Source organism: Helianthus annuus, chromosome 7, assembly GCF_002127325.2.
Source record: "Helianthus annuus cultivar XRQ/B chromosome 7, HanXRQr2.0-SUNRISE, whole genome shotgun sequence".
NCBI lineage: Eukaryota > Viridiplantae > Streptophyta > Magnoliopsida > Asterales > Asteraceae > Helianthus > Helianthus annuus.
The window spans coordinates 131,944,981-131,970,647 of NC_035439.2; the positions used below are offsets into that span (position 1 = coordinate 131,944,981).

The 25,667-nt window shown below is 37.0% G+C and overlaps 3 protein-coding genes across 3 annotated transcripts; 2 read left to right on the forward strand and 1 right to left on the reverse strand.

The window, feature by feature from the left end:
• Positions 1 to 1,119: 1,119 nt before the first annotated feature.
• On the forward strand, positions 1,120 to 7,528 carry LOC110868594 (COP9 signalosome complex subunit 3). The gene is made up of 11 exons (XM_022117798.2): positions 1,120 to 1,437; positions 2,912 to 3,027; positions 3,101 to 3,347; positions 3,458 to 3,515; positions 4,274 to 4,363; positions 4,723 to 4,788; positions 5,010 to 5,099; positions 6,116 to 6,274; positions 6,364 to 6,485; positions 7,140 to 7,212; positions 7,312 to 7,528. The coding sequence occupies exons 1-11, from the start codon at positions 1,247 to 1,249 to the stop codon at positions 7,375 to 7,377; spliced, it is 1,278 nt and encodes a 425-aa protein (XP_021973490.1). The 5' UTR covers positions 1,120 to 1,246; the 3' UTR covers positions 7,378 to 7,528.
• A 931-nt stretch (positions 7,529 to 8,459) lies between these two features.
• On the reverse strand, positions 8,460 to 9,548 carry LOC110866933. Its single transcript, XM_022116078.1, has 3 exons — positions 9,164 to 9,548; positions 8,982 to 9,109; positions 8,460 to 8,840 (listed from the first exon to the last, which is right to left on the reverse strand). Exons 1-3 carry the CDS (start codon positions 9,546 to 9,548, stop codon positions 8,460 to 8,462), a joined length of 894 nt encoding a protein of 297 aa, XP_021971770.1.
• A 1,076-nt stretch (positions 9,549 to 10,624) lies between these two features.
• Positions 10,625 to 16,340, forward strand: LOC110868595 (cytochrome c1-2, heme protein, mitochondrial). Its single transcript, XM_022117799.2, has 8 exons — positions 10,625 to 10,780; positions 11,309 to 11,381; positions 12,471 to 12,691; positions 14,022 to 14,301; positions 14,378 to 14,449; positions 14,834 to 14,950; positions 15,053 to 15,118; positions 15,984 to 16,340. Exons 2-8 carry the CDS (start codon positions 11,322 to 11,324, stop codon positions 16,098 to 16,100), a joined length of 933 nt encoding a protein of 310 aa, XP_021973491.1. The 5' UTR covers positions 10,625 to 10,780; positions 11,309 to 11,321; the 3' UTR covers positions 16,101 to 16,340.
• The last annotated feature ends 9,327 nt before the right edge of the window (positions 16,341 to 25,667 follow it).

Below are 25,667 nucleotides of genomic sequence, written 5' to 3' on the forward strand. Positions count from 1 at the left end.
TTCATAATATAGATGGTCCTTACCAGATAAGATAACGTTGTTAAGTTTTCCAGTTAAGTCTATATAATATTTCCAAATTACCTTTAATATTGAAAACAAAAATACATAAATAAACTAATTATAAAAAACTTAATTATATATTAATATGTTATAAAAAACACCCCCACCCTTTTTCTTATTCTTCAAACATCCATCCCAACTCATTTTCTTGTTTGGAAAAGTTAATTGGAGAAGTTTGATGATTTGTTAAAGCTTTTAACTTTTTAAGGGAGTTGTTCAAAGATGACATTTTTGTTATTCGAATGATCATGATTGGGGTCAAGGGAAGAGGGTCTGGTGGTGGGTGTTGACCGGATGGTGAAATGGTATATATTCGACGGTAAGATGAGCAGATTCAAGGTGGGAGGAAATGAGTGGAGATTCGACGGTAAGATGAGCAGATTTAACGGTGGAGATTGAAGGTGGGAGGAAACGCGCCGCCGCAGCGGCCTCGTTCCGGTCATCTTCACCAGCTCAATCCTCATACCGTCCTCAATCGTCTCTGTACAAGAAAAGGAGGAAAGGGGTAGGGATAAGGGTGGAGAGGAGGATGGTGGTGGTGGTGGTGTCTGAACAGTGACACGGATCTAAGAACTTTTTTTACTGGATTCCTTTTGGTAGATTCTCATTAATTCTCACTACTTTTTTCCAAATCATATGAGGTTTTCACTAATTTTCCCATTTTTTTAAACCGAATGGATTCCTGAGAACCCACAAAAGTGGCCTAGATCCGCCCTGGAGGAAATTGTTGTGATGGTCGTGGGGTGAGGATGATGATTGTGGTGGTTGATGTTGAAGAAGAAGTGAGACCCACATGAGTTTAATATTTATCTTTTTTATTTAGGATTTTTTATATTCTTTTGTTTTAAACTTTAAGGGTAAATATGTAACTTCACACTTATTTAACTGAAAATTTAACGATGTTAGCCACTAAGGACCACTCTTGAACCAAGTGTGTAATTTTAAAATCACAAGAATCAACTGTGCAATATTTACAAACGATAGTGACCAATGTTGTAATTTAAGAAAACGGATAAAAACCCATTAGGCTGGGTCTAACTAAACCCACAACCAGATAAAAACGGGTAACCCGACATTCCAAAAACCATCTCGTGATTTGCTTATGAACTCCGATCATCAAATCCAAACGATCCAACGAAGCACCTAAAATCGCAAACAGTAATCGATACCAGAAGAGAGGATAAACATGAATGTAAACTCAGTGGATTCACTAGTGACCGAAATCCAAGGGTTATCAGGCAGTTCTCAGGATTTAGCTCACTTAAACAACCGTTTGAAACAATCAGAGGACGTAATTCGATCACAGGCCGCAACGTTTGCGACATGTCTTACTCGAATTGATCCTTCGATTCATTCCCTAGGTTATCTCTACATTCTGTAAGTATTATTTTTCTAGTTTTTAACCTTTTGGTGAACAATGGAGTGAGTTTTAGGAGAATTAGGGTTTTGGATGAGTGTTTTGTGGTATTTTCGTAATTTCTGGTGAATTTTAGGAGAATTTGGATTTTGAATTGATGTTGATTGTTGAGTGGTGGTTATGGTTGTTTGTTTGTTTATTTCTGTTGATTTTGTTATGATTTTAACTGGTGTTGTTTGAACTGGTGCTTTTGGTTAATGTGATCATGTTAGGTTGAATATATTCATGTTGTTTACTGAATTTTTTTATTGATCTATGCTGTTTATGTTGCATGTTACTATGCTTCTGTTGGTTTTCGAGAGGCGTTTTTGAGGGAAAACGGCCACAAACTAATTAAACTAATTATGCGTGTGTGCGTTTTTTAGGAGCGTTTATTGGCTGTGAGAGGGTAGGTATCCACGTGGAGACGTTTTTGAGAGCTTCCCTATTGCGCATTTGCGCTATGCAGTTAATATTCGGTGATATATCGGTTCCCTAGTAAAATATCGGTGTCAAATACCGGTACCGATATTATCGGCGATAGTTTCCAATATAACCGATATTTGACCAATATATCACCGATATATCACTGAATTATTAGTGTTAAATTGCTATATATATAAATTCTGCATTATATTAAAATTACCGATATCTCACCAAGATAACCTATATCTCAGATATCGATCCTTGACTGATATCCGATATTTTACCGCATTAACCGTATAGCTATTGCAGATGCTCTAAGTGCTATGTTTTTTGTGTTCATTTATCTATGGTGAAGAACATAGTTGTCAATAGCGGCTATAGCGCGCTATGTAGCGAAGCGACCAAGTGTCGCTATTTGGGTCATAGCGACGAATAGATTTTTTTTGATGTAAATAGCAATTAGATATAGCTATAAAATAGCTGGATTTATAGGTTTTTGTTAAATATACATGTAAAATAGCATATATACCAAGGTATTTTGATATAATATACATATAAAAATTTTCAAAATTTTTTTCTAGTGTATTGCTTGCTATATATAAAATAGATTTGTCGCTATTCGCTATGTAGCATATAGGTCCCTTGTCGCTATTCGCTATTAACAACTATGGTGAAGAATGGAATGACTTTGAGTTTCAGGAGATTTAGGGTTTTGGCCAAGCATTGTCGTGTAAACTGATTTGTTTACTTGTTTTGATTTGTGTTTTTATGTTAAGCCTTAAAATTCTGCAATGTACTATTTTCTTGATTGTTTTATGCTGTTTATGATACCTGTTACTATGCTTCTACTCGTTTCTGAAGTAGGTTGTTTTTTCCTCTCTTGACATGTGTTTCATGTTAAACTTTCTAATATGTTAAGTTGGTATCCATGGTGTAACTGATGCTTGAACTGTAAATAACAGATTTTTAGATGTCAGTTTTCTACTATAGGAAATAGTCAGTTGATTTAATGTCTATATATGATTACAGGGAAGCATGTACAGCAGGTGCGGTTCCCGAAGCACAAGCAAACGAGCTAATCATATCCGTTGTCAGATTCATCGATGTGTGCAGTGTAGAGCAGATCCTTTTGGTGCCTGACAAATGTACGCTTCTACACGTTCAATACAGTTAATCTTTTACTTTCATATCATATTAATATTTCACACGCTGGCACAGTTATTTCTGTTTGTAAAAGACTACACGAACAAGTTATGAAGCTTGGTGCCCCTATGCGAGCTGTGGGTCCGCTACTGATGGCTATACGCAAGATTCAAACCTCACCTGAGCATTTAACTCCTTTACACCCAGATTTTCTTCAAGTCTGTTTGTCAGCTAAGTGTTATAAAGTTGGTTATGGTGTTTTGGAGGATGATATATGTGAAGTTGATCAACCAAGGGACTTTTTTCTGTACTGTTATTACGGGTGAGTTATATTGTTTTTTCCTAATACCGATTAAACCGTTTAGTTTTGAGGTAATACATTACCAATATACAGTATTACCAACTTTTTTGTTCTGTATGGTTATCTGTCAGGGGGATGATTTGCATAGGACAAAAATGTTATGCAAAAGCGTTGGAACTCTTCCACAACGTGCGTCAATATGTTATTGCTTTCCTTTTACTCAGCTGATTTCTTTTACATTTTTTTCTATCATATATACATGCATAATATAAGTTAGGGGTGAGCAGAAAACCGAAGAAACCGAACCGAAAAAAAACCAAGCCGCACAAAAAACCGAACCGTAATTTACGGTTTGGTTACGGTTTTGCATTTTATAAAAACCGAACCGGACCGAATAACCTTAAAAATCATTTTTTCAATGTTTGTCATTTATTGATTTAGGAATTATTAATTTTATTCTTGAATGTTAAGTATTTATTATAATAACATTAACATGTTTTTATAATGATTTATCCATTGCCTAAAAGAAATAACAAAATATAACATAAAAATTAAATGATTTTCAAAGTATTATAAAAGAAAATGTCTTATTAAAAACTTTGGAGAAACATAAAAATAGATTAAAAGGTTAGGTTTATGTGAACAATATTAATTAAAAAAGTTAAATATATTAAACTTAAATGTAAACATCTAAGAAAGATTCTTAAATCTTGGATTATATTATTTATTTTTGAATCTTATGTAATTTGTTCCAAAAACTGAACCGAACCATTTCTAAAACCGTAAAAACCGAAACCGAATGGTTTTCAAAAACCGAAAACTGAACATTTCGCTTACGGTTTCGGTTATATCCTAAAACCGAACCGAACCGAACTGTGCACACCCCTAAATTATATGTGCAAAGTTGCTTGAACTTTTTTATGATTCTTGGTGAATTTTATTTTCAGGTGGTAACTGCCCCTATGTCTACTATGAATGCTATAGCTGTCGAAGCGTACAAGAAATACATATTGGTTTCACTCATTCACCTTCGCCAGGTGTGTGTATTTTACACTTCTGATTATGAACTTCAAACATATGCATATTGGTTCATGGCATAGGCTATCATCACATTCGAATACACAACTTTATTTGTTGGTATTCAAAACATTAATCGTTTTCTGGGAGCAGCATATGAAATATATTACACTTTATATACTATGTATTCGATTGATTATCGTCGCATCTGCTGGGAACTTTTATATATTTTTAACTGAAACAAAATATATAGTGGTTGTTATTCAGTGCATCGTAGTAGTTATCTGCATGTTTGTTCCACCTTGATGGGGTATTATATTAATTATTAATCAACCGAAAGATCTCGTCTGATCAGTTAGAATTTCGTTACGGAATGCAGTTTTCCACCACCTTCCCTAAGTATACGTCTTCAGTTGCTCAAAGGAATCTAAAGAACTTCTCTCAGGTAATTTCTAGCATTTCTATCAAGGAAATCTTGTTTGTTTGATGCCGGTACAATATGCATGTACCTTCTAGTAATCTAGTTAAATCTAACCTTACGTTATTAGTGTATTTTGTAGCTCATGTATGCTTTGTAACTTCACAAGCAGCCTTGCTAGCTACATATCGTTCTGCTCACCTTAAAATAATGTTTCTTTTTTTTTTTTTCGTTTTTGTTCCAAGTAGCCTTACATTGAGTTGGCAAATAGTTACAGCACTGGAAATATTTCAGAACTCAAAGCGTTTGTCGAAGCGAACCAGGAGAAGTTTGAGAATGTGAGTTCTTTATTCTACTTCAAATTGACAAATTGTAGCTCGTAGAGGTTGCAATTACGCTCGACTTATGAACCGCTCGATTTGGGTTTCCATATGACCGTATTACATAAAACGGGTCAAAATATAAATTAGCTAAAAGGGTAACGAGTCAGACCGGTCAAGCTGGTTGAAAGTCACTCGAAAGTCAAAAGTATATTTTTAAAGCATACAACTTTTAAATCATTATATTCAAATAATTATGTATTGTTTTGTAATTGTATTGTATCTGGATCATAATTTACACATTTTTATGCATAAAAACTTGAAAGAGTAAATTGCCATTTTAGTCCCTATGGTTTGACCAGAAATGCGACTTTAGACCAAATAGTTTTTTTTTTTTTTTTTTTTTTTTTTTTTTTTTTTTTTTTTTTTTTTTTCTCATCTGTGTCCCTGAGGTTTGCATTTTTTTGTCATTTTTGTCTAACCCACTAACTCGGTCGTCAGTTAAGTCCGGGGTGTTTTGGACTTTTTACATATGTGTTTTTGTTTTTTCGTTTTTTTATATCTCTTTACTGAATTATTTTTTGTAAACTTCCACTCACCTGCAACTTCCGTTGAGAAATTAGGTAAAAAGTAAATAGAAATTAAAAAAAACCAAAAAACAAAACAAATAGGTAAAAAGTCCAAAACGCCCCTGACTTAACTGACAATTTTTGACAAGAGTTAATGGTTGGACAAAATGACATAAATTGCAAACCAAAGGACACATATGAGAAAAAAAAACTATTTGGTCTAAAGTGGCATTTCTGGCCAAACCACAGGGACTAAAATTGGCAATTTACTCAACTTTAAATATGGCTGAAAAGTGTTTGTCGGTCAACCCAACCTGGCTTGTATCATTCAACTTCCAACCCAAACCCTTTAAAATCTGTTACCTAATCCACCCATCTCGCGACCTTTAGTAGTTTGACCGTGCTTGTCTTGCCTTAAAGTCGGAAACACAGAACATATGTAAATCACAAAATATTCTTTTGCAGGGAAACAATCTTGGATTGGTAAAACAGGTTGTGTCATCAATGTACAAGAGGAACATACAAAGGTTGACCCAGACATATTTGACTTTATCTCTTCAAGACATTGCCAACACTGCAGAAATTAGTACCCCAAAGGAAGCTGAAATGCATGTACTTCAAATGGTAACCAGAACATGAACATAAGATTTCGTAAATTTCATTTACTTTTTCTATTTGAAGGTTTTAAAATAGCCTTTTTATGTTATTGTAAGATTGAGGATGGCGAAATCTATGCAGCTATTAATCAGAAGGATGGAATGGTTAGGTTCCTTGAGGATCCCGAGCAATATAAAACGTGTGAGATGATTGAGCGTATTGATTCGTCAATCCAAAGGTACAATATTCGGACCGGTAGTTTATCATCTCGCATTGTGATATATAGCTAATTTACGTCCCAACTGCACGAACATACACGGTACCGTCCTTTAGGGGTGTGCACGATTTGGTTCAGTTATTAGCATTAACCGGAACCGTAACCGAAGTCATTGGTTAATCGGTTCGGTCTATTCGGTTAATTTGTCGGTTTTTGGTTCGGTTCGGTTATTAACATTAACCGAAACCGTAACCGAAGTCATCGGTTAATCAGGTCGGTTTAGTCGGTTAATTTGTCGGTTGTCGGTTCGGTTCAGTTAGGTTAATAACCAAACCAAACATGGTTATTTTGTTTAGAAATACATGTAATGGAGGTATAATACATGAAATAGATGTATAAATAAATAAAATGGAGGTATAAATACATGAAATGGAAGTATGAAACATGAAATACATACATGAAGATTTAAATGATTTGGTTCGGTTCGGTTAACCGATGGTACAAAAGAAACCGATAACCGATTTTCAGTTAACTTCAGTTTGGTTTTGTCGGTTTTCGGTTAATTTCGGTTCAGTTTTGTCGGTTTTCGGTTAACGGTTTGGTTATTGCTCACCCCCGGGCATCCATGATCGGAAAAATAACTAGTTTATGCTTTTCTTTTGCCGGTAAATGCAGAATCATGAAACTGTCAAAGAAGCTGACAACAATGGACGAATCCATGTCGTGTGATCCTTTGTATCTATCCAAGGTATAACTTCTTGATTCCCTAACATGTTGAACAAATTGGTTATTTTTAAGGTTCGGTTTGATTTTGAACGCGGTACCTTAATGATTGCAATTTCTTCAGGTTAGAGAACGACAAAGGTATGACTTGCATGATTTTGATGATGTTCCTCAGAGGTTCAACTTATGAGAGATATGCCTGAATGCGGTTTATAAGAGGATGTATACTATCGGCTTAGTTCCAATCTGATATCACATTTTGTTTCATTGATTTGGACGGTTTAAAACAGATGATACGTTTTTTGAAATTTTTTAAAGACTTTTGACCGTTTTTTTTTTTTTCGTTAAGCTTGCCATATACAACTGTTTTGAGATGTAGACCTGGAACCAAAGTTGTCCATCTTTCGGTAAAATATTTGCTACAAGTAATCTCCGACTTAGGTCTAGATATGCATGAAAATGGTGCTGAACCGGTGTAACGATGGGTGGGATCTTCAATGTGTATCACAATGAAACGATGGTTACCCTTGCCACACGGAGAATGAGGTTTCCCTATGTGACCTTGACTATGACGTGAGAACAAGTACTTTTATTAAGAGAAAAAAGTGTAGTAAATGTGTCGTAATGAATGAGAGGATGCATGTGTTGTTCGGAGGGTCTTTTATATTGTGTCGTAGACAGTCATTACTTTGTACCGCATGCCACATCTTGGTGTCAAATGGCTCTTTTGCCTCCTTGTAATTAATACGGTGTAGGTAGTCACGTTGTAGTTAATGTTTTTGTGGTTTCATTTGGGGCATTCTTTTACCCGACAATAGTGTGCTTAACTGCTTATGGTACCGATTTTGTACTGTTGAGTAAGATCCGGATGGATATAATGGTTTGGATTGACGGTGCTGATTTGGACGTAGTGGTCTGATGCAGAGATTGTCTCTTTGGTAAATATGTTTATAACTGTCTTTTCAATTAAGGGGTAAGAAGTGGTTAAACATTTTGGAGTGGCAAATCAAAAACCGACCAATCACAGCGCGTCATGTCAATCAGTCAAAAATGTTTAAATTTTGCTGAAAAGTGTTGGCAATGGTTTAAACACTTGCTGAAGTGGTAAACTTTTATTATTATTTTTTTTGTGCACTATTTTATTTAATATTAATAAATGTAGAATAAATACATTAAATTAAAAAAAATAAAGTTACATAAATTAAATTAAAAACATTAAAATTACATTTAATTAAAAAACAATAAAATTACATTAACATGAAATAAATTAAACTAGTCTTCGTCGGAATCGACCAAAAGGTGGGGTAAATCTTGACTTGCGAGATGATCTATGAGATCGTGTTTTAGTCTACAATGCGTGACTTCATCCATCAACTCGCCCAACACCGTATCGTCTAGAGCGGGCTCGACCGGAGGATCCCGAATGTGCACTGGTGCTATCGCCTTTCCTTCATCTTTCAAAATCATGTTGTGTAAAATAATACACGTGTACACAACATTCCTAATTTTTTTAACGGATCTTGCTCGCATCGGTCGACTCAATACACCCCATTTCACCTTCATAACACCAAAAGCCCGTTCGACGCCTTTTCTTGCCGCCTCATGTTGCCTCTTGAATTTCTTTTGGTCTACTTCGTGAGGGTAAGGGATCGACTTCACAAACACGGACCACGAAGGGTAGATTCCATCCACGAGCAAATAACCACGTTTGTATAAATGGTTGTTAACGTAAAATGGACATTTTGGCGCGGTTCCATTTCGTTCCGTTAAAAATAACGGAGATTGTTGTAGAACATTGATATCGTTTTGAGAACCCGGTGGACCGGCAAAAGCATGCCAAAACCATAAGTCTTGAGAAGCAACCGCTTCGAGCATAACAGTCGGGTATCGATGATCTCCTCGCATATATTGGCCTCGATACTCTGTCGGACAAAATCGCCAAACGAAATGGGTGCAATCAACGCTACCGAACATACCTGGAAGGTGATGTTTTTCCTCATGAGCTTGGTATAAAAGTGCCATGTCGTGGCTTGTCGGTCTACGTAAGAACTCTGGACCGTATATTTTGCAAACCGTGTCGCAAAAATATTCTAGGCACTCGCGGGAAGTTCTTTCGGCCATATGCAAGTACTCGTCGTTCTCGTCTGGAGTGTTACCAGTTGCGAGCTGTTTAATAGCCGATGTCACCTTTTGCAACGGCGTAAAGCCCTTCCTACCTCGCGCATCGGGGGCCTCTTCAAACCACGGGTCGTTCTCTTCCACGTCGGCCACAATTTTTAGAAACAAACGTTTTGACATACGGAACCTATGCCGAAAGATATCTTCGTTGTACTTCGGGTCTTCGACAAAATAATCCGCCATGAGTGTCTCATGCCCCTCCTCACGTTGACGTTCAAGATATCTCCTTCGGTTAGATGTGCCCGTGTCTTGAAGTTCGGCTTCTTCGATGAGATTTTGAAAAAAAAGAATGCTACTATTGGATGAATCGTCGCTACTCATGGGTGGGAACCATAACGGGAGTTCATCCGCCATTTTGTTTTGTAAATGTTTGGGAAGAATTGGTGGTATTTTTTGGTTTGGTTGGGTATATATTTGAAGGTATTTTGTTATGGTTTGGTTTGATATTTATAGTTTAATTTTTTAAAGAAAAAATAATTTTTTTATTTGAACGGTAATATTACCGTTAATACCTGGCCCACATTCCAAAATCCTTCTTCCCCGAGTCGGCAAGCTGTCCCCGATTCGTTTGCTTTGCCGCGTCGGCATTGGGTCAGCGGCGGTGTTTGCCGATCGGCAAACACGTTTGCCGCCCTTTGTCGACTCCCACACCGTACACCCTAATTGAATTTTTACAACAAATATTGAAGAAAACACAGAGAATATGATTACAAAGTCAAGAAGTATATCACACAACCACAAAAATGCTCTATATAAATGAGTTAATTGCGTTTTTCGTTCTTGTGGTTTGTTAGTCTATTGGTTTAAAAATTGTCAAATAGTGCCAGTAGTTTCACTTTTTTAACAATTACAATCTACCCTCACTAGCCCCATCCAATTATTCTGTTAGTTTATTTAAAATGACCATTATACCCCTGTTATTAAAACTAAAAAATAAATAAATAAAAAGTTAATTACACTTTTCGAACCGACTCATGATCCAAACCGGATCAGACTGAAATCGATTCGGCTTCGATTCAATAAGTCGGTTTTAAAATCGATTTGGGTGTAGACTTGGATGAAATGGGGTTTTAATCCGGTTTGAAACCGATACGATCCAGTATGGTTTTCTTTTAAAAACCAATTCATAAAACCGATGCATTAGGTTGAACCAGTTTTGATATTGTTCGACTCGATCCGAACCGGTTCGGCCCATAAACCAATTTTGTGGCGCATTAGCAAAAACAATAGAGAAGCCCAACATGTGGCCCAACTCTCGAAATTCTTCAAGCCCACCCAAAGTCCGTCACGGTAGAGCGAGGAGGAGCACCAGAGTGAAGAAGATCACCAACTTTTTTCCTCATCGATTTGCATTTCAATCCATCCTCACCGGCTAAACGCCGCCGTTTAAGACCAATCTTTGCCGACGACGTCCTGTAAGTGTCGTTCTTCAAAAATTTTTTAACGTCGAATTGATGCCCTAGGGTTTGATCATCTGTGTTGTTTAATTGACTGTCTTGATTGATTTCTCCTGATTACGTTTATATATATACATATATGTGTGTGCGTGCGTGTCTGTGTTTCATGAAGCACATGTAATCTGCAATTAGTTCGGTGAATTTAATTTAGATTTCTAATTAAACCTAGCACCATTCAAATTCAGTTTCAAAATCGGCATTGATTTTGTTTCAGACAATTTAATTTGTAGAATTTATTTCACAGCTCAACTGTATAAAAGTTTGTTTGTTTTTTTATAGTTAAATTTTAATAATCAGTTTGAAGCTCAAAAATAGCTGATTTGAGATCTGAAGTGAAATAAATGTAGGTATCTTTTAGGATGAAAGGAGAATTATCATTGCTGTCATTTATATATAATTGGATAGAAATTGGTAATAGTAGTTATTGTAGGGATTCTTTATAAGTTAACCGCAAATTCTGAATTATGATAAATGGATGATTTACAGGAAGTTAACTTTAATGGCTGGTGGTAGGGGACTTTACCACTTGCTAAGGGGCAGGCTTCATTCTCATTCTGCTGTAAGCATTATCATTTTTGCATTCCTATGTAGTTAATATCCCGATATATCAACCGATATATTGGTTATTGGTCCCCTGCCGAGATAGCGGTACAAAATATTGGTCAGAATATCGGTACCGATAATATCAGCGATATTGTCCGATATTTGATCGATAAATCACCCATTTTCCCGATATCAGTACCATTCTTCTTATTTCTACTGTTCATTTTTCTTCTTATTGCTGCTATTAGTGTTTTAAGTCTTAGTTAGTTCTTACTTGTTACAACTGTTAGTGTTAAATTGTTATATATATAAATTTAGCAAGATATTAAAATTACCGATATTCCACCTCGATAACCGATATCTCAAATATCGGTCCTTGAACGATATCCGATATTTTACCGCATTAACTACTTAGTTGCATTCTTTTCGTTGGATTTTAATTTTACGTACATTATTTACTTTAACTTGCCTGTGTGTTTTGAGCTATGGATTTCTCAATGCATGTATTAACTTTAAGTTAAGATTATATTATTAAGCTATTACTTTTCATCTGTGAACAGTGGTGTTGGAGCTATAGATTAGTCATATTTCACTTGTTATTTAGTCTTTAATTTATCCGGTGACTATGTGAAGGGTATACTAACTAACTACCGACATGTGTTCTTGATTTATGTATCGATACTTGACATGTGCTTAAAATAAGGGACATGATAAACCTTGAATTTATTCGAGGAGTTCTGGTCAACATTCAACAATAACATAACATGTTCTACATTCAGTTCCTCCAGTTATCCACTTATCCATACGTGTTACATATGGATAATGTATGTAGCTATGCATTTGTGATTTCTGAGCTATCATTTTATGAGCTTTTGCCACTTTGCCAGATCAGCAGTTTTCTAACACAAGCAAGTATTAACCATGTAAGAGTGAATTTATCTAGTTGAGCATGTTATTACTTCCTAAACAAAATCGAAGTTACATCGAAGTTACATTTATGAGGGATATACATCATAAGAGCCTATCACTAGAATACAAACCGTCTTTGTGTTTTTTTTAACTTTTTTAGTTATTGATTGCTGACATCATTTCTTTGAAAATTCAGGCCCCGCCAGCTTTATCATCTCTCGTTTTAAACAAAAATCAGGATGGAGCTGAATCTGCTGGCGTGAAGTCATTGAGGGCGATTACTCTTCTTGGAGCCGGTCTATCAGGCGTTTTAAGTTTTACAACTATCGCGGTTGCTGATGAAGCCGAGCATGGTTTGGAATCTCCAAATTACCCTTGGCCTCACCAAGGCATTCTCAGTTCATATGATCATGCCTCGTGAGCTCCTTTCGATCTTTTTCATGCAATGATATGATTTGTTTTTGAGTAAAATGCCATATTCGTCCCTGAGGTTTGGCCAGTTTTGCGACTTTTGTCCAAAGGTTTGTTTTTCCGCATCTGGATCCAAAAGGTTTGGAATCTTGCCATTTCCATCTGGCTTGTTAACTCCATCCATTTTTTTCCGATAAGTCATAGGTATTTCCATCTTTTTTGCTAACTTAAAGGGCAATTCGGTCTTTTTCACCTTATGTAAACAGTAAAAAGACCGAATACCACTGAAAAAGACCGAATTGCCCTTTAAGCTAACAAAAAAAGACGGAAATACCTCTGACTTAACGGAGAAAAATGGATGGAGTTAAGGAACTGGATGAAAATGGCAAGATTTTAAACCTTTTGGATCCAGATGCGGAAAAACAAACCTTTGGACGAAAGTCGCAAAACTGGAAATTACTTTATAGGCCACACAAGTAGGTATTTGGTTTCAGTATACTGATTTTGGGCAAAAACACAGATGACGAAAATGTTGTTAGTTTTTCTTAAAATATGATTCTAACATGCTAAAACCTCATCAAAGGTGTTTTTGTCTTTTCAAATTTTATAAGGGTGTTTAATATTTTGTCACCCGACATGAAATGCCATAAGTGGTAGTATTAATAAAACCAAACACATACTTTAGTGGCCTATAAAATAATTTCAATATTTGTGTGGCCTTATTCAAAGAATTTGAATATTTGGGTGTCCTCCACATAGATCTCCCTTATTTCTTTTTATTTAAATCATAATTTGCCAAACACTCAAATATTTGATAATCACGTCAACACACTATTTTCTACAACCCATTTTATCACTGGACACTGGCTTACAGGCAATGCTTTGAAAACCGGACTGGACCGGGAACCGGGGGTCTGACCGGTCCAGTTCACCCTATCTACCCTTTTTGAGTCGAACCGGCAGGTTGAACTGGATTTCTATTAAAAAAATTCAGTTTTACCCGATTTATTTTTATAGTATTTATGAATCACCCGGTTCTTACATCCGGTTTGACCAGTTCGACGTCCGGTCCGGTTCTGAAAACATTGTTCAGGTGATTATGTGATTCCAATTATGCAACATCACTTGGTCGCTTTCAAATTGCACATCTAAACACTCCTCACATAGACTTTCTTTGTGATCGTTTGGCATGAATACGGGTTTTACCATAACAATTCACTGTGGTTCATAAGTTCTTTCTAAAATGCAATAACTTCCAACTGATGCACCTTTTTTTCTCATGTAAAAGCTTATTCAGCAGTTGACTTTTTGCAATTTGGCGATTGACCATGAGCAGGATTCGACGTGGACACCAGGTGTACACACAAGTCTGCGCATCCTGTCATTCAATGGGTTTGATTTCATATCGTGATTTGGTCGGCGTAGCATATACAGAAGAGGAAACAAAGGCAATGGCTGCGGAAATCGAGGTGGTTGACGGTCCTAACGATGAGGGTGAGATGTTTACACGCCCCGGAAAACTAAGCGATCGGTTTCCTCAACCTTACGCAAATGAGCAAGCTGCTAGGTTTGCTAATGGTGGGGCCTACCCTCCAGACTTGAGTCTTATTACCAAAGTAACCTTTTCTTCTTGTTTCATTTTTTATCTATCGTTTTAGTGCATTGCTAGATTCTTACGTTTTATTCGTTCAGGCTCGTCATAATGGACAGAACTATGTGTTTGCACTTTTAACCGGCTACCGTGATCCTCCTGCCGGTGTTACAGTGAGTTGTGATCTATTTCCACTTGTTTTTTTTTCTTTCATTTTTTCAAGTTTGCTTGTTGAAAGTTTTAGCATGTAATCTTCAATAGAATGATTTAAAAAAATAGTAAAATGTTAAATGCCATTTTCGTTCTTGAGGTTTGGCCAGTTTTGCGACGTTCATCCAAAGGTTTGTTTTTTCATATACGACTATATGAAAAAAAATTATTCTACTATCACGATTTGCCTATTTGAAAAAAAAATGTTAAATGTCGTTTTTTCATCGTTACATAGAATCTCCTGTCACGATTTGCTTATTTTTATCTACTTTTCGGACCCGCCGCGAAGCGCAGATGTTAACCCACTAGTTATTATTATATTAAGCCAATCTATGAACGTATTGCAGATTAGGGAAGGCTTGCATTATAATCCGTACTTTCCTGGTGGAGCAATAGCGATGCCGAAAATGCTTAACGATGGTGCTGTTGAATATGAAGACGGTACACCAGCAACAGAGGCCCAGGTTGGTTTTGGTTTATTGTTTTATTATGCTATTTGTTTAATGGGCCGCTTGTATATGTTTTTTCTCATGCTCGTATTTCTTTGATCTTGTATGTTTTCGTAGATGGGAAAAGACGTCGTTTCGTTTTTGAGTTGGGCTGCAGAACCAGAAATGGAAGAACGGAAACTGGTACAAATCCGTCAAACCCTATAGTTGTATTAGAGCTGGTTGGTAATGGGTCAAACAGGGAACAGTGTTGGGGTCAAAAGTCAAAACGAGCTACGTGAGGTTGACCAACAAACACCTTTTTGTTCTTTATCTAAAAATTTTAGAAAATAATAAATAATGTATATAATTATGATTAAAAACAATAGAGTAAAGTACACGAATGGTCCCTGTGGTTTACCAAAATGTTCGATTTAGTCCCTAGCTTTCTAAATGTACACAAATGGTCTCTGTGGTTTACACTTTGCAACACATTTAGTCCCCAACTTTTTCCCAAAGTACACGGATGGTCCCTGAGGTTTGCACTTTGTAACGCATTTCCTTAACTTGAACATGCTAAAACCTTTAAATTTGTTGGCTGGGGACTAAATGCATTACAAAGTGCAAACCACAGGGACCATCCGTGTACTTTTGGAAAGCTAGGGACCAAATCCAAATTTTTTGATAAACCACATGGACCATCCGTGTACTTTACTCAAAACAATATTATTACAATAATACTAATCTAGGGACGTGTAGAGAACCCTCTAATACACTTGTACGTAGCGCTTGACAAATATACTAAGCGTTAAAAAGAGAATGAGGGGTTACATAACCGTCTCGTGCGTCATATTTAAAGCAAAAGACATAGGTGTTTATGCGGTTATTACAGCTCTCTACTTAAAATTCATTCTTAATTAGCGTGCCCTATTAATCTAAACATGTGAAAATGGCGTTCCTTTTTCAGCTAAATATTTGTGACCCGTTTGAGGTTAAGCACAACCCGAAATGACCCATTTTCAATAGAAGCAGTTGAATATATATTAATCATTTTGTTTTGATGATACAGATGGGATTCAAGTGGATATTTGTACTGTCACTGGCCTTGCTTCAAGCTGCGTACTATAGGCGTCTGAGGTGGTCGGTTCTGAAGTCGCGTAAGCTTGTTCTCGACGTTGTCAACTAGCGCTTTCTCTAATTGTTCAAGAAATTTTACTGAAACGACTTGTATTTGAAAAAATAATTATTTCTGTAAAAGAACTGGATGTGCATTTTTTTGTACTAAAATTGGTACACAAGCTGGTCTTTTGGTTCTTATGGCACTTGTTTTTCACTGTGGATTTTTTTAGAAACTAATAAGTGAAACCCGTTATTGTAATCTCATTTATAATTTTAAATAAAAACATTTATTAAGTTGTTTTAATTATAGAAACTGGCCGTGTTTATATGTTTATTTTAGAATGAAATGAATTGTTTTTATTTTTAATAGTTAAAAGACTGAGATGTGATTATGTTGAAATGATTGTTGAGGGTTTCAAAATTGAGGATTATAATGTCATAACAAAGGCCGCTGTGATTAGGAGGGGTGAGGGATTTCAATTTATTTTTGAAAGGTTTGAATTATTCGTGAATGTCGGGAGGTCTAGCATACGTTGTCTTAACCGGGTCTGCGCTAGAGAGCCTCCTCACACAATAGATCCCCAATTTAAACCCTTCAATGAGAAACCCCTATCACCCAGACTCGAACTTGAGATCTGGAGGAGAAAACTCACACGGGCCTACCAATAGGTGGAACTTAAATACCCGTGGTCACCACTAGAGCACTAGTGATGGTTAGATTTCAATTTTATTGGTTGTGTTTATAGGGGTGTTTATGGTTTGGCTTGACCGGTTTTAATGGAAGTTCTGGACCGAGCCGCTTATTATGCTTTTGTGGAACAAAAAAGCGAACTGGACAGGTTGAGTGGGTTGGCTGGAGAATTCGGGTTTAACGTTTGGCGGTTTCATAGACCAAACATGTTATCTCTTGAATTCAGATTCAAATTTCAATGAATTTTACGAACCAAACATGTAAAAATTCCAATGTAACTTTATCCTTTAAAATAACAACCAAATATGAAAACTTACAGCTTCTTTTTGGTCATTTTAGCTTTACTTTTTTTCACCATGAATAAAGCTAATCCAAACATTTTTTTTTAAAACTCCTTTAGAAAAGTCATAAGTCAATAAACACTTAATAAAAAAAAAAGCAATCCCTCTAAATAAGAGATGGTTCGACCTGTTTGGTGGTTTAATGCAAAACTAAAATTTGAGACGCCTTTTTTCTTTTCACATGTATGCTAATTTTCTATTGTTAAACCTTATAACCGGATGCACCCATACTGTCAAGGTAAAATTCGACAATTAACCTTGAATTTAACATAGTTACGACGATGAAACATGTGGATTTGTCTTCTTTCCACATATCTTTCTATTCACATGTATAATTTGAATTCAAGAGTGAAGACCATGCAAGGCATAGTAAGTATGTTATTGAGTTTTTAAGGTTTAATCCATTCAAGTCATTTGGGTGGATTATATGTTACATACCAAGCGAGAGAACTCAACCCAAAAGATCAGTCTGGTGGGTGAGAGAGCTCATTTGGTATATAAACTCCACATCAGTTGGCCAGTTGCCCATACAACCGATGTGGGACAAGTTTCATACCTTGCAATGGTATTAGTCCATAACATTTTCATGTGGGTAAGGTGAGTCATTTAATTAGTTTACGTAATAGTGGGTAGTTTATTTGATACGTAGTGTATAGTGGGTCGACCTTAGTGTTGATAAAACTTTGTCTTTCTAAGGCTATCGGGTGTGCTCACCCACTCCCCCATCTGAGTCGGTTAGTTTACGTAATAGTGGGTAGTTTATTTGTTCGTAGTGGCATAGTGGTTGTTCCAGTAAAGCTTTGTCTTTCTAAGGCTATGGGGCGTGCTCATCCACTCCCCCATCCTCCACCTCAGCGCCACCTCACTGTTCCCTTCCACCTCATTTCTTTTCTCCCATGGAAGGGTCCAAGGGTGTGCTCCCCCTTCCTTTAAAACATTATTTTATTATTATTATGCAACGTTCACAATTTTCAAATTGGGGAGAGATCGGTTAAATCTCACCGAGGCCATCGAAACCGAACCGGGGAGGGGGGGGGGGTGTTCCCCTTGGCGCCGACTCTCCACCTCACCTCCCCCCTCCCTTGCCAAATCCCACAACCTAAGTGATGGGGTTCAATCTCATGATGGATAAATATGTGTATTTTATTAATGAATTAGAGATTGTGCGAGTTGTTGTTCTGAATAATAGTAGAAATCTTTTCGTGTTCTTTGAATTCTTCTTCTTGCTCTAAAGGTACATATCAAACACATTGAATATGCAAATCTTTATTGTCATTGGATATCAAATGACCTTCAATAGCGATTATATTATCATATCCATTGTTAGTTGTTCATACGTTTCTAATATCCACGTAGCCCATGCCCACGTTTTCATTGTTTCCTTTTTGCATAATTCTAGTAAGTAGAGTGGGGTAGTGAGTAGTTGTTTTCATTGCATATTTAACTTGATGTAATTTTATTTGAAGAGTTTAAGCAGAATATTGATCCAAAAGTATATCTTTTATCTTTAATATTTTATGGGAGTCTAACCCACTCTACGAGTATCTATCGAAAGATTGACCATCTCGAATCGGTGTACTTCTAGTATTCTATTATTATTTTAAAAATAACATAACAATACTTGCATGTTTGTAATTTATATCATCCTCTAAAATAAATTAAAAACAATTAAACACTACATGTTTTAAATGCATAAGGTGTCGTTCCTTTTTATCTAGAAAAAGATATCATAATCCAGATACCCATCATATGGTCGACAGCAATAAATAAATAATAAAAAATAAATAAAATAAAAGGACCAAAACTTGAAAGATGTGCTATTTTAATAATTTAAATATCTAGCAAGGACACCACATTTATAAAACTATCATTTCTTTCTAGGGTTGGACAGGACACATCATCACATTTTATAAAGCTTTCGAAGACTTTTTCTTCCTTGACTGTGGTGTAGTACAATTCTCCTCAACTACGGATCTTAAGTGTTAATATAACCCAAAACATGACATAGCTAGTTTTAGTAACATTTGCAAATGAAGATTAAACAAGTTAATTCAAAACGCGACATAGTTTTAAGTGTATTTAAACGACATAATATGAATAAAAATATGGATGGTGTTTAGGTTTACATACTCAATATATATGTCAACAGTCAACCCGAATTACTTCAATCTGCCAAGCCAACACGATTACGTCATTTCGTCTTAAACTTTCTTTAAAGAATTTAACAAACATCTAGTAGTCTAGATAAACAATAATGTGAAAGTTTATTCTTTATATGCTAAGTTGTTTGCTTTTTCAGTTGTAACTAGATGCTTGATCGCGGTCACTAGCAAAGCTATGCAAACCTCCCAAATAACATCCCTCGTCGCTCTCCACTAGTATACCGTCACAAAACCTGCTTGGCTACACGCTGCCACCAAGGGCCACCATCAAAACCTAATCCACATCTTGAACTACCGCCACCACAATCATCAAAGATGTTGTCGTCGACGTTGAGTACTGGTGATGCCGACATGCGAGCTGTAACGCCGTTGGACCCAATCACCGCCCCTCAGATGCACAAACCACCACCACATTTGGCTTCCCTGCCTTCAGACTATGATATAGAGTTGGCTCACGTGCCAGAATGACGGTCGTTGGCGTCACGAAACCACCATGACCGCGCCCTTGCTTTCCACTGCCTCTCTAATGCTGGAAGAAGATGTGTCAACGTAGTGGGGAAACAAAGAGGTTCACCAACATAAAGAGAATGACCGGCAAATTATAACAACCCTAACATAAACCGACACCCTCATAAATTTTCCGACACCCTAATATATCTTGAAATGTCTCAATATGTCTTTATATGCACCCCGTATATGAAAACGGAGCCCAAAATAGATTATATATAATAAATTAAAAACACTAAAAATTTAAGCCGAGGCGGGCCGCATAGGACCTCACCTCAACTTAACGCGGGCCGCATTAAGGTGTAACCGGACTCCGCTGAATTCTTTAGTTGACGCGGGCCGCATAAGAAGTTCCATTAGTTAACGCGGGCCGCGAGTGTCTCAAATGGTGGCGCAGCCCGGTGATGACACGTGTCATCATCGTGGCGGACCTATACGCTGACCCAGCCAAGCTACGCGTTGACCCAGCGTTGACGCGGGCCGCGTAAGCTTGGCCTGTTCTTTACGCGGGCCGCGTGGAGACCCAATTACAGCCCTATAAATAGAAGGCAACGGGCCTTCAGTCCGATCGTTCACTTTCTTTCTTTCTTTCTAAATTTCTGTAGTGGCGTTATTATACCCGGGCATTATAGCCCCTAATTAGCGAGGTTCTGCTACAATGTAAGTATTATAATCCCTGGAGACGTATTAGATACTCTGCCCGATTGATCTAGGGTTCCGTAACGGCTGTCGTGGTTCTGCCCGACGTAGTCGTTGGAATACCGTCTCGGGGAGGGTATTACTAATGTTAAAATGGGTTATTATACTAACACACGTGCATTTGTGTAAATTATAGATATTCACCAGGAAACCCTAAAGAATAACCTAAGACAGCAAAGTGAGTAATCCTCTTTTTGTTAAATGTTTTTACAAAACCTTACATACTTTTCCATGCGAATAACAGTTATTGAGTATTTGTAAGAATACAATTATCGTGGGTATGTTGGGGTTTTGTATACAAAATTTGTTACCTCCTCGTTAAGGAGTAACATTTCCACAAGTCATGTCTGATAGTACCAACGGGTGATAATTGATATAACTTGGAAACAAATGTAATTACGGGATCGCCCTCAATACTGTTCACTGTGAAATTATTTTATTTAAACCTGATTAAAATGGGATTCACTCACCAGTATTTCCCACTGACAAAATGTTTTTAAAACGCGTTTCAGGTAACAAAATGTGAAAGCCAAATAGAAGCCAGCTGGACAGCACTGAAGGCTTGGAAAAGTGGCAATAAAGTTACCTAAGAATAAAATGGATGTTTTTATTAAATAAATAGGATTTATCCCTATGAAATGTGTGTATTGAAAACTTGGGTTTTACCCATGTGTTTAATGTTATAAAACATGGTGGTTTACTCTGATTAAATATTTCCTAACTACGGTCCTGATGAAAATTTCCGCTGCCAAATTGGATAAATAAACGTGATACCACCGAAACTGGCTCACGGCCGCCCGTTTCCGGGAACTAGGGATCGGGGGCTGTGACAGAAGGTGGTATCAGAGCTATGCCACTGATTCAGCCACAGAAGTATTCCGCTGACATCAAAATTCAAAGTGTTAGGAAATAAATTACGGGAATACGTGCATAATTGTATTTTCTTGCTATGTGTTATCTGACTATTTGTTAGTTTACAGTATGAGCGACCAAGGACCCTCTGACGCCTATCGTCAACTGTCTGGTTCGCCTAGGAGCGAAGGCACCTCCTCTTCTCAGCCTGCCCTCTCAGGGTACTCTGCTGACACGGAAGAAGGAATCTTTGTGTTTAAGGCTCAATCTGAAGAGCCATTTCCTCAGAAAAAGAGGGGATGGTTTAGTAGGGGAGCACACGAGCGTAGGAAACGAATGAAAAAGTTGCAGGAACAGCGAGTGTTAGCCGCAGCAAAAAGAGAGACTGATGCCTATAATCAGGATATGCTAAATAGGGGTATAGCTAATATCCATATTTTAGCAACCACTGCTGCTGACCCAAACCTGGAACAAATGCTAGCACCCCAACCACAACCACAAAATCCCGACCAACCCATGGAAGTAGAAAATCAAATAGAAATGCCTGACTACAACCCGGAGGAGATACCTAGGGTACCTGCACCAAATCCTCTAGACCCAAACAACTACGACCCCTGGAGGGACGATGTTAGGGACTACGTGCAACAAAACCCAATACAGGAAAATGTGCCAATGCCCAACTTAGGAGCTTATCCAGGGTTAGATCCTCAAGATCCCTACAACATTAGTGATGCATATGTTAGGGAAATTTTAGAGAATCCATACCCATACCAGGCCACTATGCCTCCATATCAGGAACCCGCACCCCAGATTCCAAACCCAGTCCTAGAACCTGCACCCCCAATGAGTGCAGAAAATGTCCAAGAACTTAGGACCTTCGGTGAGGAAATTTTAGAAAGCAGTGAGAGAATGCGACAGGTGGGAGAACGCCTCGTATGGAAATACGACGAGCGTAATATGGATTTTTGGATGAATCCATATCAGTGAATGTGATGGCAGGAACGGTAGTAGTAATAATAATATAATATAATATAATAATATATGTGTGTATGTGTTAGAAAAAAAAACACTACGGATGCCTACTATTAGTATTGTAGCTTTACATTTCAGTCGGTATTTTAATTTAAATTTCAGTACTAGTGTGTAATGATGCATACTATATAAATAGAGTAAAAGTCGCAATGCTCGACGCTTTTGGCTAAAAGTGCGTGTCATGTGATTGGCTATATTCAAATATTATTTGTGATATTAATATTTGGTAAATGTTTAAAATTCAGATGGCCGACGAGGGAAATCAAGATAATCTGAATAACGATAACCAGAGTAACATTAACGTGGTTAATGAGAATCCGGACAACAATAACAATGGAAACCAAATGGATAATAGTGCCGTTCAACACATAGTGGCACAAGGAATTATAGATGCAATGCCATTTATTATTCAAACGGTTCAAGAAGCGAATAATAAAAGTAAGCATAGCAGTAAGCGACCAACTGAACCATAACACAGCGTGAACAATGGACTCGTACTTCAAGCGCCCATTCCCAAAAGAAGAAGAACCATGCCATATGGTTGTTCTTACAAAGAATTCTGGTCCTGTAAACCAATAGAATTCTCGGGCAATGAAGGACCCATTGCAGCTCTACGCTGGATAGAGAAAACTGAGGCTGTTCTGAAAATAAGCAAGTGTGCTGAAGAAGATAAGATAATGTTTGCTTCAAATCTGTTTAAAAACGCAGCCTTAGAATGGTGGAACACTATCCTCCAGTCAAGAGGAAGTGATAGAATTTATAACATGGAATGGGAGGAATTCAAAAATATGGTAAAAAGGAAATTCTGTCCTCCCAATGAAAAGGAACAGATAGCAAATAAGTTTCTGAATCTTAGAATGTCGGGGTAGACAGTAAGGGTTACACTACCACATTCTTTGAATATGCTAGGATAGTACCAACCCTTGCATCACCTGAACCGGTATTAATCTCTCGTTATATCTGGGGATTAATTGGAGAGATTAGACATGTAGTCAAGGCAGCTAGACCCCAAACTATAGAGGAAGCTGTAGAACTAGCCAATACCTTGACAAATGAGTTAATCCGTACGAGAGAAGAAGACCAGAGGAGAAACCTAACCCAAAGGCTTACTCAAGAATTCCGTTCAGGGAATTTTAACCATAGGAATGTAGGTTCTACCTCAGCACCATACTACAGAAACTGCAAAAAGAAGCATTCTGGAAGATGCTCTACTTACTGCAATTACTGTAAGGCGCCAGGACACAAGGAAGAAAATTGCAGGAGAAAAACCAGTAATGGAATGTGCTACAACTGTGGAGAAAAAGGTCATATTAAGACGAACTGTCCAAAATTGGCTCCAGCTGCAAACAACAAGAATACTAAAAATGCTAGAGCATTCGTTCTAACTGCAGACGAAGCTAGGATGATTCCGGACGTCATTGCTGGTACGTTTTTAGTTAATGATATTTTTGCTAAAGTATTATTTGACTCTGGTGCAAACCAAAGTTTTATTAATACTTCATTTTGCAAACTCCTAAATCAATCATTAACTAAACTACCACAAGAATGTCTAGTAGAAACCGCAAATGGAGAAACCGTTAAGATTTATGAAATCTTGCAAGGAGCAAGAATAGAAATTTTTAATCAAAAATTTATTGCAAACCTTTACCCAATGAATCTGGTAGGATTTGATGTCGTGCTACGAATGAATTGGTTAATAGCCAATAAAGCAAATATCTTATGTGATCAAAAGTCAGTTCAGGTAAAATCACCAAGAGGTGAAAAGATCACAATTAAAGGAGATAAACCATCTAGATCCACTAAATTCATCTCTGTGATGAAAACTGCAAGTTATATAAGGAAAGGATCTATAGTGTATTTGATTTCTATAATCACTAACACGAAAGGAAAAGAATTAAAAGACATTCCAGTAGTGTCTCAGTTTTCAGATGTCTTTCCAGAAGAATTGCCAGGACTACCGCCAGACAGAGAAGTTGAATTTAGAATTCACCTGTTACCAGGAACAGCACCAATTGCCAAAGCACCTTATCGTTTGGCACCCGCGGAAATGCAAGAATTAAAGAAATAGCTAGACGAATTGTTGGAAAAAGGATTCATACAGCCAAGCTTATCGCCATGGGGAGCACCGATATTGTTCGTCAAAAAGAAGGACGGATCAATGCGTATGTGCATTGACTACCGCGAATTAAACAAAGTCACGATTAAGAATCGGTATCCATTACCGAGGATCGATGATTTATTTGATCAACTTCAAGGAGCTCGATTTTTCTCTAAAATCGATTTAAGATCAGGATATCATCAATTAAAGGTACAGGAAGAGGACATTCCTAAAACCGCATTCAGAACGAGGTATGGTCATTATGAATTTACTGTCATGCCATTTGGGTTAACCAATGCCCCAGCCGCATTTATGGACATGATGAACCGAATATGTAAGCCATATTTGGATAAATTCATAATTGTCTTCATAGATGATATTCTAATTTACTCTAAAAGTAAAGAAGAGCATGCAAAGCACCTGCAATTACTTTTAAGTTTATTGAGAAAGGAAAAGCTTTATGCTAAGTTTTCAAAATGTGAGTTTTGGTTAGAACAGGTACAATTTCTCGGACATTTAGTTAACCATGAAGGAATTCATGTAGATCCAATAAAGATCGAGGCAATTACCAAATGGAAAACCCCTGAGTCACCAACCGAAGTTAGAAGTTTCTTAGGATTGGCCGGTTATTATAGAAGATTTATTCGAGATTTTTCTAGAATAGCCATTCCTTTAACTAAGTTAACCTGTAAATCTGTTAAATTTGAATGGGGACCAAAACAAGAAGATGCCTTTAGAATCCTTAAGCAAAGATTAACCCATACACCAATACTAGCGTTACCGGAAGGAACTGAAGACTTTGTAGTCTTTTGTGACGCTTCAAAGTTAGGTTATGGATGTGTATTAATGCAACGTCAAAAGGTTATAGCTTATGCCTCTAGACAACTTAAGAGTCATGAAGAAAATTATTCAACCCATGATTTGGAATTAGGAGCTATAATTTTTGCCCTTAAGATTTGGAGACATTATCTTTATGGTAGTAGGTTTACCGTTTTTACAGATCATAAGAGTTTAAGGTATGTTTTTGGGCAAAAAGAGTTGAATATGAGACAAAGACGCTGGATGGAATTACTTAGTGATTATGATTGTGATATCCAGTATAATGCAGGAAAAGCCAATGTGGTGGCTGATGCTTTAAGTCGAAAGTATCACGAAAAGCCAAAAAGGGTACGTTCTCTTAAATTAAATCTACAAGTAGATTTAAACGATCAGATTAGAAAAGCACAAGAATCAGTAATCAAGGAGGATACTG

Coding starts and splice junctions, on each gene's coding strand:
- LOC110868594 (XM_022117798.2), top strand. CDS start 1,247: ATGAATGTAAACTCAGTGGATTCACTAGTGACCGAAATCCAAGGGTTA. Junction 1,438..2,911: donor CTAGGTTATCTCTACATTCT/GTAAGTATTATT, acceptor ATATGATTACAG/GGAAGCATGTACAGCAGGTG. Junction 3,348..3,457: donor TTTCTGTACTGTTATTACGG/GTGAGTTATATT, acceptor GTTATCTGTCAG/GGGGATGATTTGCATAGGAC.
- LOC110866933 (XM_022116078.1), bottom strand. CDS start 9,548: ATGGCGGATTATTTTGTCGAAGACCCGAAGTACAACGAAGATATCTTT. Junction 9,110..9,163: donor GGAAAAACATCACCTTCCAG/GTATGTTCGGTA, acceptor TTTGTCCGACAG/AGTATCGAGGCCAATATATG. Junction 8,841..8,981: donor GTTCTCAAAACGATATCAAT/GTTCTACAACAA, acceptor GTGTTTGTGAAG/TCGATCCCTTACCCTCACGA.
- LOC110868595 (XM_022117799.2), top strand. CDS start 11,322: ATGGCTGGTGGTAGGGGACTTTACCACTTGCTAAGGGGCAGGCTTCAT. Junction 12,692..14,021: donor AGTTCATATGATCATGCCTC/GTGAGCTCCTTT, acceptor GACCATGAGCAG/GATTCGACGTGGACACCAGG. Junction 14,951..15,052: donor CACCAGCAACAGAGGCCCAG/GTTGGTTTTGGT, acceptor ATGTTTTCGTAG/ATGGGAAAAGACGTCGTTTC.